The sequence below is a fragment of the Protomyctophum bolini genome (genome assembly GCF_963924005.1).
Source record: "Protomyctophum bolini genome assembly, chromosome: 2".
In the NCBI taxonomy this organism is placed as follows: domain Eukaryota; kingdom Metazoa; phylum Chordata; class Actinopteri; order Myctophiformes; family Myctophidae; genus Protomyctophum; species Protomyctophum bolini.
Window position 1 is genome coordinate 5190765 of NC_137863.1, and position 18899 is coordinate 5209663.

The window sequence follows — 18899 nt, forward strand, 5'->3', positions numbered from 1 at the left end:
AGGGATAAATATGGTTTGTATCTTTCTAACAGTAATTTGACAATATATATGTTTGACCAGTTTTATGGCAGTTCAGACTAAAATATTGGCCTTGAAAAGTTCCTTTGAGAAGTTTCAAAAGGATCGTCTTAGAATGTATACAGTCCAATACCTGCACATGTTCGGATGTGAAATACAGTATAGCCTTGGCATAGGCCCATATATCTATGTTTTCCTGTTTAAAATGTACATTGTGTATGTGCTCTGTGCACAATATTTCTTTACCGTTAGTGTACCAGGAGATTTGTTGTATACTTTGTGTATAGGTGTTCTTGAGGATGTGTGTCATGGATGTTTTATTATACTACATGTGGGCTGTTGTGTAATTTGACATGTCAGAATGTAGCATTGAAGTGTAATTGTGTTTCATGCCTCTTGGCATGCAGTTCCCACTTTCCTTTGATCCTGCATATATTTATGCCCCAGCTCAGGTACACACCGTTCCGTTCCGGGGGCCAAGGGCCGGTAGTCCCCCCCCACCCCCCACCACCCCCGACCCCCACCACCCCCCTGGCGCTCTCCAGTAAATTATTACCGCGGTCGGTCGGTTCCCCCTCCCGCTATTTATAACTCAGCCAGAGAAGTGGAACATTGTCCTGTCAGAACAATGCTGTGTAGTGGAGAGAGAGAGAGAGAGAGAGAGAGAGAGAGAGAGAGAGAGAGAGAGAGCGTGCACCACTGTGCCTGTGTTTGTGATTTACAGGGTTTTACGGAGCCAGGGGAAGTCTTCATGGAGAACGCAATGAGACTGGACAGACTTGGCACAAAGCATAGAGCATAGTGCTTCCCAAACCCTGTTTAGCTCCAGTCCTCCAGACCCCAGAAGAGAAATGTGTCGTAATGATAATTATATCTCTATTTTATATAGCAGCGCTTTTCTGAGTGTACCCATAAAAACTTTATTAGAAAATAAATTAACACTAGAAGCTAAGGTTTGTTTTGCCTCCCTGGGACCCGAAGTAGTGAAAATAGTCGATCTACAAGCCCACAATACATGTCACTCTTTCTTTTCTTCTGAACATCTTTTGAAATAATAATAATTAAAATAAAAAAAACATTAAGGGATATTTACTTGTGACCAAAACAAATTGGTCCGTGACTCATGTTTGAAAAACAGTGAACCATAGACGTCCTTAACAGTGGTGGAAATACTATGATTTGTTTTCTTTACTTACGTTACGCTCAATTTGATTTGAGTAAAAAGTACAAAAAGTGCCAAAATATCAAAGTGAAAGTACAATTTTTTTTCCAGGTGCGAAGCAGCCTGGCCTACATTTGCACACACCACTACTGACGATCGTAAAGACGACTCTAAACACAACCTGGGTCATGATTGGCTGCCTCCTAGCGACCTTACTAGCGACCTAGTCATGATTGGCTGCCTCCTAAGCCAATGGGAGTCTGAATGCCATAAAAACCCATACTCTAAAAAAAAACACTGCAACGCGGAGCGAGTGGCAAACAGCAGCAGCTAATGCTATGAGCTAACTGGAGCTACAGGAAAACCACAACAAAACACAGTGAGTGAACCAACAAAACGAACGTCGCAAAACGAACGAAAACGAGCACTACAGGAGCTTGTTGCAACTGGAGGTTACGACCGAGTCATTTTACTTGTTGTTTTCAAACTCTTTTAAAAGTAAAATGTAAACTTTAAACATCCCAGTGAATTAAGAATGTTCACTTGTAACAGCAGTGAGAGTCGTGAGTGATGGCTTCATCTCGTGCTCTCCAGTAATACCTGCACAAGTATGCAGGCCAGTTACCTCATCCACTCACAGGAGAGTTATGGGCCAATACATCTTTAACCTATTTAGGCCTGACATCGACATTTAAAAAGAATGTCTTCTAAATCACTAAAACAGTTTTCTGAATGTTTCTATATCAGCGGTGCTCAATATTTCATGTCAAGGAACCACCAAACATGATCCGACATCTGAAAATATGTTATTCCAGCATTCCAGCATTCACAAACAGGGTAGAAGCCCAAACCCAAGCCTATCCAAAAGACTAAAAGGAGAACTATAGTCCCAACACAGCAGACCAGGAGGCAACCGCTTGGCTCAAAGGACTTCACATTCACTGAACAAAGAAACGTTGTATGGTCGGTGGTGTGGAGAACATGTTTTATCACTCACCTCGGTCGGGCTCGAGCAGCGAGACGGAGCCGTCTTTCCTCTCCTCTTCTTCCGCGGCCTTCTCAGAGTCTCCGGTGTTTAGGTGGAGCTGAACCTGGGCCTTCTCTTCACCCTGGGGGTCTACGCTGACCCTGAGCGGCGGCGGTCGGACGGTGCTGCTGGCGGTGGTAGTCCTGGCGCTTGTGGTGGGTTTGGTGGTGGTGGTGGTGGTGGTTGTATCCGGTTTTGCGGTAGTGGTGGGTTTGGTGGTAGTGGTGGGTTTGGCTGTAGTGGTGGGTTTGGTGGTAGTGGTGGGTTTGGTGGTAGTGGTGGGTTTGGTGGTAGTGGTGGGCCTGGTGGTTGAGGTGGGCCTGGTGGTTGAGGTGGGCCTGGTGGTTGAGGTGGGCTTGGTGGTTGTGGTGGGCCTGGAGGTTGAATTGGGTCTTGCGGTAGTGGTTGGTTTTGTGGTGGTAGTGGTGGGTTTGGTGGTGGTGGATGTAATCTGTAGTCTGGTTGTGCTGGCAGGTCTGACGGTGCTGCTGGTGGCTTTGGTGGTGCTGGTCGGTGCGCCGTTGGTGGTGGTGGCGGTCTCTGTCCGCCCGGGGCTTTTCTCAGGCAGCACCGTGTCGGTTTCCCGATGGTCGCCCACAGGGTCTATGGCGTAAGGAACGACCCTGCTTCTTCCGGCCGCTTCCTGATGGTCACCTACAGGGTCTATGCCGTAGGGAACGTCCCTGCTGCCTCCGGCCGCTTCCCGGCGGTCCGTCACAGGGTCGATAGCGTAGGGAACGTCCCTGCCTCCGGCCCCTGCTTGGCCGTGGTTCAGCATGACCACTCTTTCCTCATCTTCATCGCCCATGTCCTCCTCCTCCTCCTCCTCGCTGGTATACTGTACGTCCAGCTCCTCGTCCGCCGTCGTCCCGCCGTGGGAATACAGTGGAGCGCCGCCGGCCTGTGGGCGGCGGGTCAGCACCGGGTAGAGCGGGGGAGGAGGAGGGGGAGGTATCGCCCGGTCAGCGGCGGCGTCACCCCCTCCTCCCCCTCCTCCTCCCCCTCCTCTCGCCGCCGGGTACACGCTGGAGTAGACGTTGCTCTCGGCGCCCAGCGGGGTGCGTGTGTCGGGGCGTGTTATGACGCGGTCCGACGCCGCCTTCCGTTCGGGCGTTTTACTCGCAGCCTGGTGGGGTCTCTGGGGAGGAGGAGGAGCCTGGTGGGGTCTTTGGGGAGGAGGAGGAGGTGCTGCTGCCGTCTCTGAGACGTCTCTGTGCGGCGGGTGTTTCTGAGGTGACGTGCCGCCGCCGCCGCCTCGGTGTATGATGGGGAAACCGCCGCTGTGGTGGACCCCCCCGCCGCTGCCTGTCTGACTCGCCGTCGTCTGGGGTCTGGTTTGGCTCCCCGCCGGCGTCTGCAGCGGGTGCAGCGGGTGCAGAGGGTGCAGCGGGTGCAGAGGGCGAGCGAGGCTCTCCGATGCCCTGGCGGCGTCGTTGTTGTGCGGTAGGCGGCCCTGCGTGCAAAAGATGGACCGGGTCAATTAAAATTAACTTTTTTTATTATTTTTTTTTCAAAATCTTTTTATTAAAGTTTTTGTGACAAACCCAGGGGCAAGTATTAAAAAGAGTAGACATATCAAAAAAGAAAAAAAACTCAATCCCCGGCCTATCCCACCCACCACCCACCTACAATCCCAAGGATAGTCGGAAAGACAGTCAAATTTAAATACATAAATCTATATACACATTATACACGAAATATATCCATACATAATTACAAAAAATAAAAAATAAAGCAGATTTTAATAGCAGAGCAGGTTTTGTTTCTGTTGTGGTTTGGTGCTGGCCGAGGCATTTCAGAACCATGAACGGCCGAGGAAATGAAAACGCAATGCATTTCCCAATAGGCAGTTTTTATTTAATTTATTTCAAAGGAGAATTCCATACTAAAAGGCTTTCTTACCTTTCTTTGTAGTTGTTACGTCCCCACCAAAGAGGTCCAGGTGTTAATTTTGTGCAAAAGCTCCTTATTGGCTGTTTCCCCTACCATACGCCCTAAATGAATTGCATTGAATTGAATGGGAATTGAATGGGGCTATGGGGTGTTGTGCTAATTCGCTTATTTCCATCGCTCAAAATTATAATTTCTTTGTATATATCCTCTCTTCATAATGTAAATAATATCCCAAGCGGCACACTTTACTACTTCTTTCGATGGAAATAAGCGAACTAGCATAACACCCCATAGCCCCATTCAATTCCCATTCAATGCAATGCAATTCATTTAGGGCTTATGGTAGGGAAAATAGCCAATAAGGAGTTTTTGCACAAAAAAACACCTGGACCTCTTTGGTGGGGACGTAACAACTACAAAGAAAAGTAAGAAAGATAAGAAAGCATTCTAGCATGGAATTCTCCTTTAAAGACCTTTTAAGCGTCGTACGAAGCCAACTCTTGTCGTGACAAATCATGACAACACACACAATATTTTGGACCAAACAAATAATTACAAAGAAGAAAAACAACAAAGAAAGTGTTGTAACCTGCCGTTTTTTTTTCTACTTTCTAATTCTTTGTTTGGCCCGAAAAATATTGTGTGTGTTGTCATGATTTGTCACGACAAGAGTTGGCTTCGTACGACGCTTAAAAGGTCTGTAAATAAATTAAATAAAAACTGCCTATGGGGAAATGCATTGCGTTTTCATTTCCTGGGCCGTTCGTTGTTCCGACTGCGCCGCTCTATACAGTTTGTGTGTTGTGGTAGAATGTCATAAACGGACCCCAGCAGGTCTTGTAAAACTTTTTGTTCAGAGCCGGCAATTGAAAACCTTAACATCTCCAACTCCAGACAGGACATTAATTATATCACGAAGCCACTAAAAATTAACATTTTGAAATGTCACAGTTAATGAATGGCAGAGGACTCGGTCTACTCTCAGACACAAAAACATCATTCTCTGCTTGTGTGCCTTAACCCATTCTGACCGGGCACCCATTTTGGTGTTGGCATCATGTTATGCTTTAGCTATTGAAAAATAGCAGATCTACAAGCTCGTAGCGCGCCACCGAGTGGCGCGCTACGAGCTTGTAGGTCTGCTATTTTTGAAAAATTCGAAGAACGACTGACATTTTTCTAGAATCTGATCTCAGGTCAGAATGGGTTCATCAGACCAGTGTGTCCAGTGGAAACCTCGTATGAATCTGATCTCAGGTCAGAATGGGTTAATAAATGTAGAGCTGAAAAATGCCTTGTAATACTTATTGAAGATCTTTGCGGGCAGAGGTCCTCTAGTAGAACAGTAGAAGTTTAAACATTTAAACTTTAATTGACTTCCAAAGACATAATACTTTTTATTTAATGTCTGTATTATTGTACTGTATTACATAACATGGCTACTGTAAAAAAATATATTATTGTGTTTTTAAATAATAATAAAACCTCTTAACTTACAAATAATCATCCGACTTTATACATCCATAGTTTTGCGGAAAAAGATTACACGTACTGTATAATTAATGATCGTGATAATGGTGAAACCGTGACTATTTCTCTCGCCTAAATCGTAGCATCAAAGTAGCCTGGCTACTTTAGGGGCAGCGGTGGCCGAACGGTTTGCGGAGCAGTCTTGATACCGGCAGGTCGCTAGTTCGTATCCCCGGACCGGCACGTTAAAATTTCCACTGTTGAAGTGCCCTTGAGCAAGGCATTGAACCCCTACCATGAAATGTTCTGAGCAGGGCCATGGCTGTAAACAAGTTATTGAGCTTAGTCCAGTTACCCTGGGTAAACATGGTAACTTTGCTTTGCTTTTTGCTAATGAGCCAGACCGAATCAGCCGTTGGCAAAACAAAATTGACTGCCGGCGGATTACGGTCTGGAGAGGCTCAATTGTATACGCCCATTTCCTACACCAGAGAACTGGTGTGGCCAATCGGGACACGGTATATGCAATATGGGCGGGCTTTGGTACAGTGACGTTCAATGCTTGAGACCTTTGACTGATAGTAGCTCTGACCAATTGCGTCAAAGAGAAAATGTTTGAACCCGCCCCCCCGGGAAACAAGATCCATAGACAGCATCTCCAGACTCAAATACCACACAACGACAGTGTGATTTGAGGCTGGCTTATTAGCCAGGCTACCATCAGTCAAAGTCCATAGTGGTCCCATGCATGCCCCTGTGTTATACCTGTGTGTTTCTCTGCCCAGCTGTGGCGGTACCGGCGCTGTTGTTCTGATGCACGATGGACCTGCCCCCGGCCGCCATACTCTGGTGGTCCCGTGGCGCCTCGCCCGCTCCGCCCGTGGCCACGCCCACGTGCTCATGGACTCCTTGTCGCTCTCGTAACTCCAGCTTAGCAGCTCCTCCTCCTCCTCCTCCTCCTCCTCCTCCTCCTCCTCCTCCTCCTCCTCCTCCTCTGCCCAAACCCTGGAACGAAGCAGTCCTGTCCTGGAACGGAGCGGTTCTGTCCTGGAACGGAGCAGTCCTGTCCTGGAACGGAGCGGTTCTGTCCTGGAACGGAGCAGTCCTGTCCTGGAACGGAGCAGTCCTGTCCTGGAACGGAGCAGTCCTGTCCTGGAACGGAGCAGTCCTGTCCTGGAACGAAGCAGTCCTGTCCTGGAACGGACCGGTCCTGTCCTGGAACGGACCGGTCCTGTCCTGGAACGAACCGGTCCTGTCCTGGAACGAAGCAGTCCTGTCCTGGAATGGACCGTTCATGTCCGTTCCCGTGGAGCCGTGACGACTGGCGAAGACAACCCTGTTGGCAGAAAGTAACCTACCGTAAGTACATTGTATTTCTTTAGGTGTATTTCCAATACTTCTACCCCACTACATCTCAGAGGTAAATGTTGTGCTTTTTTGTTCCACTATGATTCTTTGAAAATTGTAGTTACTAGTTAATCGATTATATTATATTGGCTATTTTCAAAAGGCTTAAATGGGACAGGAGTACATTTTGATGCCAATACTTAGTACATTTTGAATAACAGACTTCTACATATTTCTACCTTGTGGTGTTGATATTTGATTTGTTTTCGAGTAAAACATTTGATTAACTCTTCCACCACTGCCTGCCTGCACTGACCGGATGAATCTAAATATCCACAATATGATTATCATAAGAATATATGACTGAGAGACTGCCATTGGATTCTTTTGAATTTTTGTTTTGTCATGTCATGTGAAAGCAGGGAATCATAGCTTCATATTGATATATTGGTTGTTCAGTTTGACCCACTAGTTTTGGAGGTATGGCTTATAGAGTAATGTCTTGCAGAAGACAGCGAGTTGAGAAAACAGGCTTGAAAGGTTCACTTCTGTGGTCTCTAACATTACACCTATAGCTACATGTTTAAGCATTTATTTCATATTTACATGTCTTCTGTGGTCTCTAACATTACACCTAGCTACATGTTTAATCATTTATTTCATATTTACATGTCGATTTCAGCTCCGACACGCTTTCAGACATGCTCTAGTATGTGAAGAGTCTGCTCATTTTGGAGAAAAAATAAATAAAAAAAGTTTTTCTCCTCTGCTGGAATTTGCGCGATGGCAGTCTCTCAGTCAAATCTGGTCACATATGAGGCCTATAAGCCCTTTATAATTTTTTTGCTGTCGATTAACACTATACTTTGATTATACGATGCTGTCCCGACCGACTCTCACCTGTTGTCGGAGGAGGAGGGCGACTGGCTGGGGTAGAAGAAGGGCGGTTCCAGGTGGCGGTGGTCGTACAGGTCGGGATGCTCCGTGATCGGACCGTAGTCGTAGTCGTCGTCCTCCATGTCCTCCTCTCCGCTGTCCATGGCCGACACCGGCTTGAAGAGCGGCAGGTTGCCGCCGTTCGGAACCGGGACCGGGACGGGGACGGGAGCCGGCGCTAGTGGGGGCGCCGGTCGGAGCGGTTTGGAGAAGGCGGGGGGGACGGCCGGCGAGTGGCGGCCTCCTCCTCCTCCTCCTCCTCCTCCTCGGTCGAAGGCGTACGGGGGGCCGACGGGTGCCGCGTTCCCCTCCTCCGTAGCGGCGGCGGAGGCGGGCTTGGTGTGGTGGACGGCGGGGGGTTTGTGCTGCGGCTGCGCAGGCGCAGTGGGGTCGCAGTCGGGCTCCGGGTAGCACATGAGCTGGCCGCCCTCGGCGGGACAGTGGCACACCCGACACGGCTCCGCGGTGAACGAGTCGCCCGCCTCGTACTTCTGCCCGTCGCCGTCTGCGCAGCCGATGCGCTCGCACTGCGCGCAGCCGTCCGCCGGCTCCGACACCTGGGAGGGAACATGTTTCATATGCTGATATCAATAATAATAATAAAGGATTGCATTTTTGTAGCGCTTTTCCAAGTGCTCCAAGTCTACCAGCTCAGTGGACTCGTGGTTAGAGTGTCCGCCATGAGACTGGGAGGTCGGGGTTCGATCCCCGGCCGGGTCATACCAAAGACTCTAAAAATGGGACCCAGAGCCTCCCTGCTTGACACTCAGCATCAAGGGTTGGATCGGGGGTAAGTCCCTGTGACATACTAGCGTCATGTCCAGGGGGTGTACTTGTACCTCACGCTACAGAAACAGGAGATAGGCTCCTGCCCTATGGGCCTCATGGCTCAGCAAGGCTACTTACTTTCCAAGTGCTCAAATCGCTTTACAATGGTTCATTCATTCATACATTCGGAGGTGAAGCAGCGAACAGTCGACGCCTGCAGCGTCCTCACTTCCCACATTCACACACCAATGGAGGCGAGCTCAGCTCACACCGACCGACTCATTGGAGGCAGTGTGGGGTTCAGTGTCTTGCCCAAGGACACCTCGACATGTGGACAGGAGGAGGAGGAGGAGCCGGGATTCGAACCACCGACCCAGGGATCATTGGACGAAAAATAGCAGATAGGTCTGCTATTTTTGAAAAATCGAAGAACGACTGACATAGAAACATAGCTTTTTCAGAAAACTGTCAGGATGTAGAAGACATTTTTAGAATCTGATCTAGAGGTCAAAATGGGTTAAATGGCTCCTCCAAATAATAGCCCCTTCGAGCTTGGCCCCTCAATAATAATAATAATAATAATAATAATAATAATAATAATAAAGCAGCACCTCGATGCAGTTGGCAGGAACGTCGGGACAGCTGATGAAGTGACAGCTGATCCTCCCTCCTCCCTCTGGACACGCACACTCTGTGCTGCCGTAGTCTACGAAGTACGAGTCTCCCTCTGGCACCTGGAGGGTTAATAAAAGGTCAAAGGTCACTGTGTGCTGCCGTAGTCTATACGAAGTACGAGTCTCCCTCTGGCACCTGGAGGGGTTAATAAAAGGTCACTGTGTGCTGCCCCTCTGAGTCCCCCTCTGGAACCTGGAGGGGTTAAAAGGTGTCAGAGCACATATTGTTTCATCCTCATAAAGAACCAATTTCCAATTTCAAAATTGGAAATCACTGATGAAATATTATTCGAGTAACAATGAGAGAACAATGGTGGGAGGACGGTAATGAAGAAAACCAATTGGAGTTGAACGTTTTTAATTTACGAGTCACTGAAACACTAATGAAACTAGCGCGTTTGTGTGCGTGCGTGCGGCCGGATGGGTATAGGGAACAATTAGTGTAATTATTTGTCTGTGGTATCGACCATATGAGACTAGGTGCAATTTCCCCATTGACCGCCCATTGACCGCCCATTCATCCAAACAGAAAAGTCCAATCTTTTCTGTGTGGATGTTTGGGCTGTCAAGGCCAGAAAGTAGTTTTTTGCCAGTAGGCGTTCCTGCGTAACTTCCGGGTTTGATGATGATGTCACACGCATACTCTCAATTAAACTACGTCAAACTCACCAACATTGCAGCTGTATTGAATTATCCTCTTTCTATCTGCACAGTGTTTGTTTCATAAACTGTCCACTGTTAGACAATAGACATGTTATATGATGAGCTACTTTCTGTCAAGACATTCTTTGCAGATGATTATTATTTTTTGTTTTGGAAGTGTGCTCATTGGATATCACTCAACACAGCCCTGCGTGTTTTGACCACCTGTTTTGAATTTGCACATAATGCAGGAGGCAGCAGAATGTTGCTTAAATTACTGAACACGATCGAGTGATTCCAAACTTTGTGTTTTAACACATTTTGGGACGGAAGCACTATTTGGTGTTTGAAGCACTATTGAAAAATCACACCTGTGTGAACTGAGTGGTGCAACTCAATTCAATTCAACTCTCTCCTCCCCCCCCTCCTCTCCTCTCTCTCTCTCTCATTAGCAGGCAACAGTGCAGCACTAATACTCCCTCTCTCTCTCTGTTTCTGGCACAACAGCGCCCCTACTGGTACGCATAGTCATATACAGTACTGGTGCTCCTGGCCACATAGGTACATAGTAGCCTGATTATCAGACTGTAGCTTTCTTGAAGCGATGCAGAGTGGGCAGGGTCTTTGGGCTGGATCCAGGCTAGGTACATATAGGCGAACACGGATATTGCTGTTCCTTGGAGTGGTTGCACCACTCAAAAATAGCAGATCTACAAGCTCATAGCCTGTAGGTCTGCTATTTTTGAAAAATCGTGATAATGTGGTGCAAATCTTTGAATATATATTTTTTCAGAACATTTTTAACTCAAATCTTTGCTTCATATTTTCAGATGGGGGTCGGCGGGCCAATTACATATATTTGTTGGGGTCCAAAAGAAAATGTTTGAGAACCACTGACATAGAAACATGGGTTTTTCAGAAAACTGGACATTTTGTAAAATGGAGCTCAGGTCTAAATGGGTTAATCCCCGGTGTCGGTATGGGTCTCACCTTGCCGTTCTTGAAGCCGGCGTTGACACAGTCGTAGTACTGGTAGCCCTCACACGTGCAGCCCGTCTGGACGCAGGAGGCGCAGCACTCCCCGTTCTCCAGAACCTCCTCGATGCAGTGGTCCAGCTCGGGACAGTCTGCCCCGGTGCAGTCCCTCTGGGCCTGGCACAGCCCCACCCCCAGGAGGCACAGCAACACAGGCACGCAGCACCTTGGGGCACAGCCGTGGGACAAAGAAGTACTCACGTTTTTTTAACTTTACTTAACCCATTTTGACCTGAGATCAGATTCTAAAAACGTCTTCTACATCCTGACAGTTTTCTGAAAAAGCTATGTTTCTATGTCAGATTTTTCAAAAATAGCAGACCTACAAGCTCGTAGTGCGACGTAGTGTGAGCTTGTAGATCTGCTATTTTTCAATAGCTAAAGCATAACATAATGCTAACACAAAAAGGGGTTCCCGCCAAGAATGGGTTAATGTATCAATATTGCAATATGGAAATACTTTGTTGCAAGTAAACGTCCGGAATTCAAAATGTACTTGAGTAAAAGTACAACGGCGGTGGCATCAAAATGCACTTAAAGTACAAAGAACTTGCCGAATGTCCCACTTTGAGCTTGTAGATCGCCAAAATGGCTGTTTAATGTACGTTTTGTAATAATAATCTATGGCAGGGCAAGTTAAAATATGGAGATAAGAGGTTTCTTCCCGACAGCAACGATATATGTATATTTTCAAAAGTGTAAAATTATATTTTTTTTGTTATGTTAAAGTTGTCATATTGGCCCTGCCTGTGCAGATTGTTGTGAAAGCAAAAACAAGCGCACGCACGCACACACGCATGCACGCACGCACGCACGCACGCACGCACGCAATTACATCATTAATCATGACAAGTACACAAGGACACACACAGCCCCATACCTCAGAAACCACGTCACTTCAGGCCGTAGGAGAGGAGGCATGATGACGCCCGCCCCGGGGGACGCAGGAAACAAGCAAGTCACGGGAGGAGGAGATCAGACGCCGCTCCGTTTCGCTCCGTTCCAACTGGCCGGGGTTTTGGTTTGTCCTCAAGGGTTTCCCTCCAGTAGTACAGTCTCTGTCGTCATCAATCACCCCCCCACACACACACACACTCACACACACACTCACACCCCCACACCACAACCTGGAACATGGACAGAGGCGATGTTAAGAGGGGGAAGGGAAGGGGGGACACAGAGAGAGAGAGAGAGGCAGAGAGAGAGAGAGAGAGAGAGAGAGAGAGATAAACTGAGGCCTATACATATTAACGCTGTCGGTCGGGTGGAAACCTTATACCGTATGTCCAAAAAAACTGTTCTTCATAGTACTGTACTGTAAATGGTAAATGGTGCATTTACAGTATATTGTGCCTTTATACAAGGTGCTTTACATAGATTGTGCATTACATTCACCCATTCACACACACATTCATACACCGATGGCGACAGAAGCCATGCAAGGCACCAACCAGCACATCGGGAGCAATCTGGGGTTCAGTGTCTTGCCCAAGGACACTTCGACATGTAGACAGGAGGAGGAGCCGGGATTCGAACCGCCGACCCACGGATCATTGGACGACCTGCGCTACCCCCTGAGCCACAGTCGTACTGTATTGTACTGTACTGTACTGTACTGTACTGTACTGTACTGTACTTGCACAGCAACACGTTGTGAACTTGTAGATCTGAGACAAACCTGTACTATTTCCGTGCTCGGATGGACCCAGGGACCCAGGCAGGCAGGCAGGGATACACACACACATTGCTGGACAATGGAGTGGCTGCACCACTCAAAAAACTGTATGTTTAGGGGAATTGGTGGTTCCCATATCCGGCTGCTCTACCCGGCCACTCTACCCCTGAGCCACTGGTCCGCCCCCCTGTCACAATGCAGCGTGATGCGTTGTGAGCGCGTTGATCAGCTATTTTAGCAACTTTTTGCACCAAACTCTTGTACGACGAAGTAGGGAATTGATTTACAAGAATTTAAAAAAAAATCACACTCGTGCGAAGTGAGGGGCAGTCTTATCATCATACATTGTCATGACGTAACATGTCGATTTGCTGGTCCATGCACACATGACGTAGATTCTCCATTCATTGTCAATGTTTGTTTAATGTTTGTTAATGTTTGTTAAAGAACCACTTCACCACTTTTCAACCCATCTTCACTAATAATCATGAAGAAATGCCACGATTCTTTTCTACTCAGTCTGTGTCTCATAGGAGGGCTGTGGGCACTTTAGAAACCGTCATCATTAGGCAAAAAAATAATTAAACAAGATTATTTAGATTTTCATTATTGTGAGAACGATGGCTTCCATTTTCGCATTGTAACTTGTCAGGACTAGAAAGCCTGCAGTTTTTATTAGCTTGTATTCCCCATCGATGATGTCACTGGAGGACGGTTTCTAAACTGCCCACAGCAGTGCAAATGGTGCAAAAATTGCACCATTTTTTCATGATTATTAGTGAGTACCTATTATATGAAGATAGGTTGAAAAGTGGTCCTTTAATGTTTGTTAATGTTTGTGTTAGACGAAAATCCACACCAATAGCTCAATATAGATGGGGCTATCTATAGTGGCGCGCCTCTCAAAAAATAAACATTAAAAAGCAGACATATAGGCCTCCAAGGTTTCCACCAGCTGACAGCATGGAAGTGAGAGGCCTGTCATATCCTCAACACAACACATGGTCTCTGCCCACATCTGGTGTCCGTACGGTTCAGATGACTCTCTCCTCCTGGCTGTGAGTCCTAGTTGTTTCAAACCACCACGGGGAACCATCCATCCAGACATCTAACGTCGTCCATCTCATTAAGCCATTCTGTACGGGAACCCCTTTTGGTGTTTTAACTATTGGAAAAATAGCAGCTCTACAAGCTCATAGCGCGCCACCGAGTGGCGCGCTATGAGCTTGTAGCTCTGCTATTTTTGAAAAAACCTGAAAATGTGCCTCAAATTTGGAATATATTTTTTCAGAAAAAAAACGTTTTTAACTCAAATATCTTTGCTTCTGGGGAGGTCCCTGGAACAACATATTTTCAGATGGGGGTTACAGATTTTGGGGTCCTTGACATGAAATATTGAGTGATATAGGCCTAGAAACATAGGTATTTCAGAAAACTGTCAGGATTTAGAAGACATTTTTTCAGGCCTAAATGGGTTAACATCAAACACACAAATGCTTCTTTTTCTTTCCCCTCCATAAATCCTTTCACGGCTCGTCAGTCCAAGAACATGTGTCCAGATGGAACGTGTCCAAGTCAAGACTTTAATTATATTTCTGCCATGTTCCATGACTGTCAGTGTAAGATCTAAAACAAATATATAATAATTATGCCACAACGACAATCTTTTGCAGTTAACACTCTGCCCTGGAAGCAGGGCTCATTAGAAGGGGCTTTGGCGCTTTGCTTTGCTGAAAATAATTGCGGCAGATTCTTATTGAGTGGTGCAACCACTCCTATACAACCAGTAATGTCCGTGTCCGACTATGTGTGTCTGTGACGAGTCTCAAAGTGTGCTTTTAGCAAAATGAGTTACATGGCACACTCAATACTAGCATTTGTTAATTCCCTTTTCACTTTTAAACTCTTAAAATCTCTCTCTCTCTGTTTACAATGTAGGCATTTATCACACACTCATCCAGAGTGACTTGCAATAAGAAAGTATACAGAGCGTCGCAGTCCCGCCGCCTTTTAGAATGACGAGGGAACCCGAGGAGAATTCCCCATTCATTTTCCCCATAGACGTTTCAAAACGTATTCATTTAAAGACCTGTAAACCTCGGACAAAGCCAACAGGTCCCTCTCTCTCTCTCCTACCATTATCTCCAAGACACCCCACCCCACATCTTTATCTTCTTGTTCAAATGTGCCTCATTTTGGCATACAGTAACAAAACAAAAAAACATCACATGGATGCACCTGGGACGTATCCTCAGTGATGTATCCTGAGGTCATCACCTGGGACGTATCCTCAGTGATGTATCCTGAGGTCATCACCTGGGACGTATCCTCAGTGATGTATCCTGAGGTCATCACCTGGGACGTATCCTCAGTGATGTATCCTGAGGTCATCACCTGGGACGTATCCTCAGTGATGTATCCTGAGGTCATCACCTGGGACGTATCCTCAGTGATGTATCCTGAGGTCATCACCTGGGACGTATCCTCAGTGATGTATCCTGAGGTCATCACCTGGGACATATCCTCAGTGATGTATCCTGAGGTCAACGGGGTTTCGGGTCTCCCAACATCATACCCCTCACTCAGGCGACCCAGCCGGGGTTGATCAAGTCCCGACTTACGTCCCAGTATAGCTACCCTCAATCAGTCCCACTATAGGGAAAAACCAGGGGCACACAATCCGTTGGAACTACTCCAGAACTACTCTGCCAGGGCTGGGAGGTACACTTCTGGCACATATGCTCTGTGGGTTGTCCCCCCTCCTACGTCTCACCAGGTCCACTCCTGCTCTCACCAGGAGTAGAGCGAGGACCTGTGCGTTGCACCAGGGCTAATAACTCTTGAACCATAGGTCATACAATAACAATTTATTCTCAACATATTTCCACACGACTGGATTTCCCCCCAGTTTGGTATTTTGTCTTCGATGCTAAATGTCTATGCATGGCGCCACAGATGCTAAAACAATGTCACTGCTGCAGAAACAGGCCTTCTTTTTTTTTGTTGATATTCCATCCCCCCCAGCCCAAGGATACATGCTACTCGTTTGCATCCCGGGCCTCCCAGAGAAGAAAGAAACTGCTAATGTTAGCGTTACCTCACGATGTTTATCTTTCACCAAGCGACGTATTCTTCAGAGATAACAGCTAAAGAAGATCCTACTTTTAATGGGAGTGTCAATTATCTAATGTAATCCTGGGCTCTACACTCCCTCTACCAACCTGGGGAGAGCAACAGACTGACCTCATGCTGCTTCCTTCTATGCATGAGGAGTCCAAGCTGCTTCTTTTCACCTGACAGGGGGGAGTTTCCCTGGTTGGACGTAGCACGTGGAAGGAACACGTTATTCCAACCAGTTATTTTCCCCCTCCATCAGACGCCCCGGCTGGCCAGGGGGAGGTGGTTTAGAGACCAGGATTAGTGCATGTTTTTTGTGAGGGTACCTACCTACCCTAGGGGACACGGGGAGAACATGCAAACTCCACACAGAAAGGCTCTTTCCTCAGGTATGGGCACTGATGACGCAGGGGAGAGAGGACACCCCCAGCGCCCACAACGTCCCCAGCGAGAACCGAACCCAAGACCGTCTAGCTGTGAGGGGGCAGGGGAACCGACCCCAGGACCTTCTAGCTGTGAGGGGACAGGGGAACCGAACCCAGGACCTTCTAGCTGTGAGGGGACAGGGGAACCGAACCCAGGACCTTCTAGCTGTGAGGCGACAGGGGAACCGAACCCAGGACCTTCTAGCTGTGAGGCGACAGGGGAACCGAACCCAGGACCGTCTAGCTGTGAGGGGACAGGGGAACCGAACCCAGGACCGTCTAGCTGTGAGTGGACAGGGGAACCGAACCCAGGACCGTCTAGCTGTGAGGGGACAGGGGAACCGAACCCAGGACCGTCTAGCTGTGAGGGGACAGGGGAACCGAACCCAGGACCTTCTAGCTGTGAGGGGACAGGGGAACCGAACCCAGGACCGTCTAGCTGTGAGGGGACAGGGGAACCGAACCCAGGACCGTCTAGCTGTGAGGGGACAGCACTACCCTGCCCCCCCTCACTGCAGCCCTTTCTAGTGCTCATAAAGATAAGGTGAGAGTCACTCTGACAGAGGGTCCCAACCTCTGTTCCTCAGAGCTCCCCTCGTAACGTAACCCCCCCATAGCACCCTTCTTACATCTGAGACAAGCCGAGGCCCATTTTTCACGTGCACACCAGTGATGTGAAGAAGAAGTACTCACACGTTTTACTTCAGTAAAAGTGTCAGAATCAATAACGTACTCTGTTACGAGTAGACGTCTCATAATCAAAATGTAGTCTATACTTGAGTAAAAGTACAAAAGTATTGGCGTCAAAAGTAAAAGTATACTCATTGTGCAGATAGTCCCATTTCACAAGTTCAAAATGTATGAAAAATATTTCAAATGGCCGAAATAGCCAATATGTAGTGGAGTAGAAGTAGCCACACACACACACACACACACACACACACACACACAGTAGCCTACATAGCCAAAGGTCAAGTTTAGTTTAAGTGGTTAAATGTTAGAAAGGAGAAGAAAGAATAATGTGTAAACCAAAAAACATACATTTACACTGCACTAATGATAGTGCTGTCAAATCTATGATAAAGTGTAATCGTGCAACACAATGACAATGGTGTGATATAGTGGGTGTGGGGGTCCCTGCTCCATCTCTGTCCCAGAAAGCTATAAGGATAGGAGTCCTAGTATAGGCCTGAAAAGTATTGAAAGCCCCTGCAATAAAACTCAAACTGCAACCAAAGCTGCAGATATCATAATATAGGCATATAGTAGATAGACCCTCTGGAGTCACGGAATTCCACGCGTCACCAATTTCGTTGTAACCACAGAATGTCACTGATACCTACAATATATACTTGCATTTTTGTTTCGCTACACAAACAGTTTGTCAAAAGTGTCAGTCGGACCACTTTTGCACTTTGTGGTCCTTAAGACGAGCTGTGGTCTTTAAGACGAGTTGTTGAGCCTTAATTGAACCCGGCAGGAACGACTTGTATAAGCCACACTTGTACACTCCTGCATGTATCATAGCCTCACATCTGTTCGCTATGATTAAACTATGTGTTGCTACCAAACCAAACCTATTTATTTAGCCCACAACATTTACTTTCTCATCGAAATGTCGAGGTTAAAGTAGCCCGCAAAGACTGACTGTAGCACAAAAAAAGTTCATTTGCTGCCAGTTTTAACTCGAGAAATCTTAAGTTGTGCATAATAACAGCATCCCAATAGAATGTGAACTTAACTGGGGTTCACAGCCATTCAAACGGACCGATCCTCACCTCAAGCTGACCGTGACTGACCGACGCGCGTTGGTCAGTTGTTTTCGGCGAGCGACGCTGCGCGTCATTACAAAATCGCCTCAGAATGCAAATGACGCTTGTTTTGTGCACAGTGGGGTACCCAGCCTACACCTTCACGTTGTCATGTTCATCAGTGTGTTTGTGTTAGTAGGCTATACTAATAAGAACTCTACATTTTTTAAACATAACAAAGTTTACTAGTTGAGTTAAATTGGGCACAGCTGAGCACAAACAAACCGACAACTATAGCCTGCAGACGACGCGAAGTAGCCTACAGATACACAGCAACAAAAGTGTGCAAAGAAAGACTAGAGTTGATCGATCATTGTGATCAGTGGAACATCTGCTTGCTACAACAATGCCTACATTTGTTTTTGTTTGTTTGTTTTGTCGTTACCTTCAGTTCCTCCCCGCGGTGTTGCTGTGCAGCGTTGGAGCGGAGATGATCACTGAGTCAGTCAGTCAGGTGAAGGTCTCTCTGGTCCCTGCGGAGATCTGTGAACTTTGTGCCCGGCGAGACAGACGCGTCTAGAGGGACCTGCAGGCAGCAGCACAGCGGTGTGTCGGTCGGTGTGTAGTCAGAGACTAGAGTTCTGTTTTAGGGGGAGGAGGAGGAGGTAACAAAGAGTTCCCCCTGAGTTCTGCTCTGCTCTGCTCTGCTGTGCAAGGCATGCCTCATGCAGGGCTTATCCCATGACGCTGGGCCGTCCCATGGCGAGAGACATGGAGGTTTGTTTGGCCTAGCAGCAGCTTGTCACTCAACATTTCAGAGCTCTAATTAGGAGGATATGGGGTTTATTTTTATGAACCACTTGAACCTCTCAAAGTGGGGTCTGAGGACCCCCAGGGGCCCTCAAGGGGAGTGAGAGAGTGTACAGCAAGCAATGCATTGATATTGAAAATAATATAAA

At 47.2% G+C, this 18899-nt stretch overlaps 1 protein-coding gene across 1 annotated transcript in view; it reads right to left on the minus strand.

Annotated features, from left to right (window-relative positions):
• Positions 1–18518, minus strand: part of LOC308326417 (uncharacterized protein) — an 84323-nt gene extending 65805 nt beyond the window's left edge. Inside the window, exons 1-7 of the mRNA XM_080779297.1 lie at positions 18386–18518; positions 11853–12099; positions 10928–11138; positions 9233–9355; positions 7818–8410; positions 6336–6906; positions 2178–3660 (exon numbers count right to left, since the gene is read on the minus strand). Coding sequence (XP_080635423.1) covers positions 2178–3660; positions 6336–6906; positions 7818–8410; positions 9233–9355; positions 10928–11138; positions 11853–11893 — 3022 coding nt within the window. The 5' untranslated portion in view covers positions 11894–12099; positions 18386–18518. The remainder of the gene's footprint in view (positions 1–2177; positions 3661–6335; positions 6907–7817; positions 8411–9232; positions 9356–10927; positions 11139–11852; positions 12100–18385) is intronic.
• Positions 18519–18899: the final 381 nt, after the last annotated feature.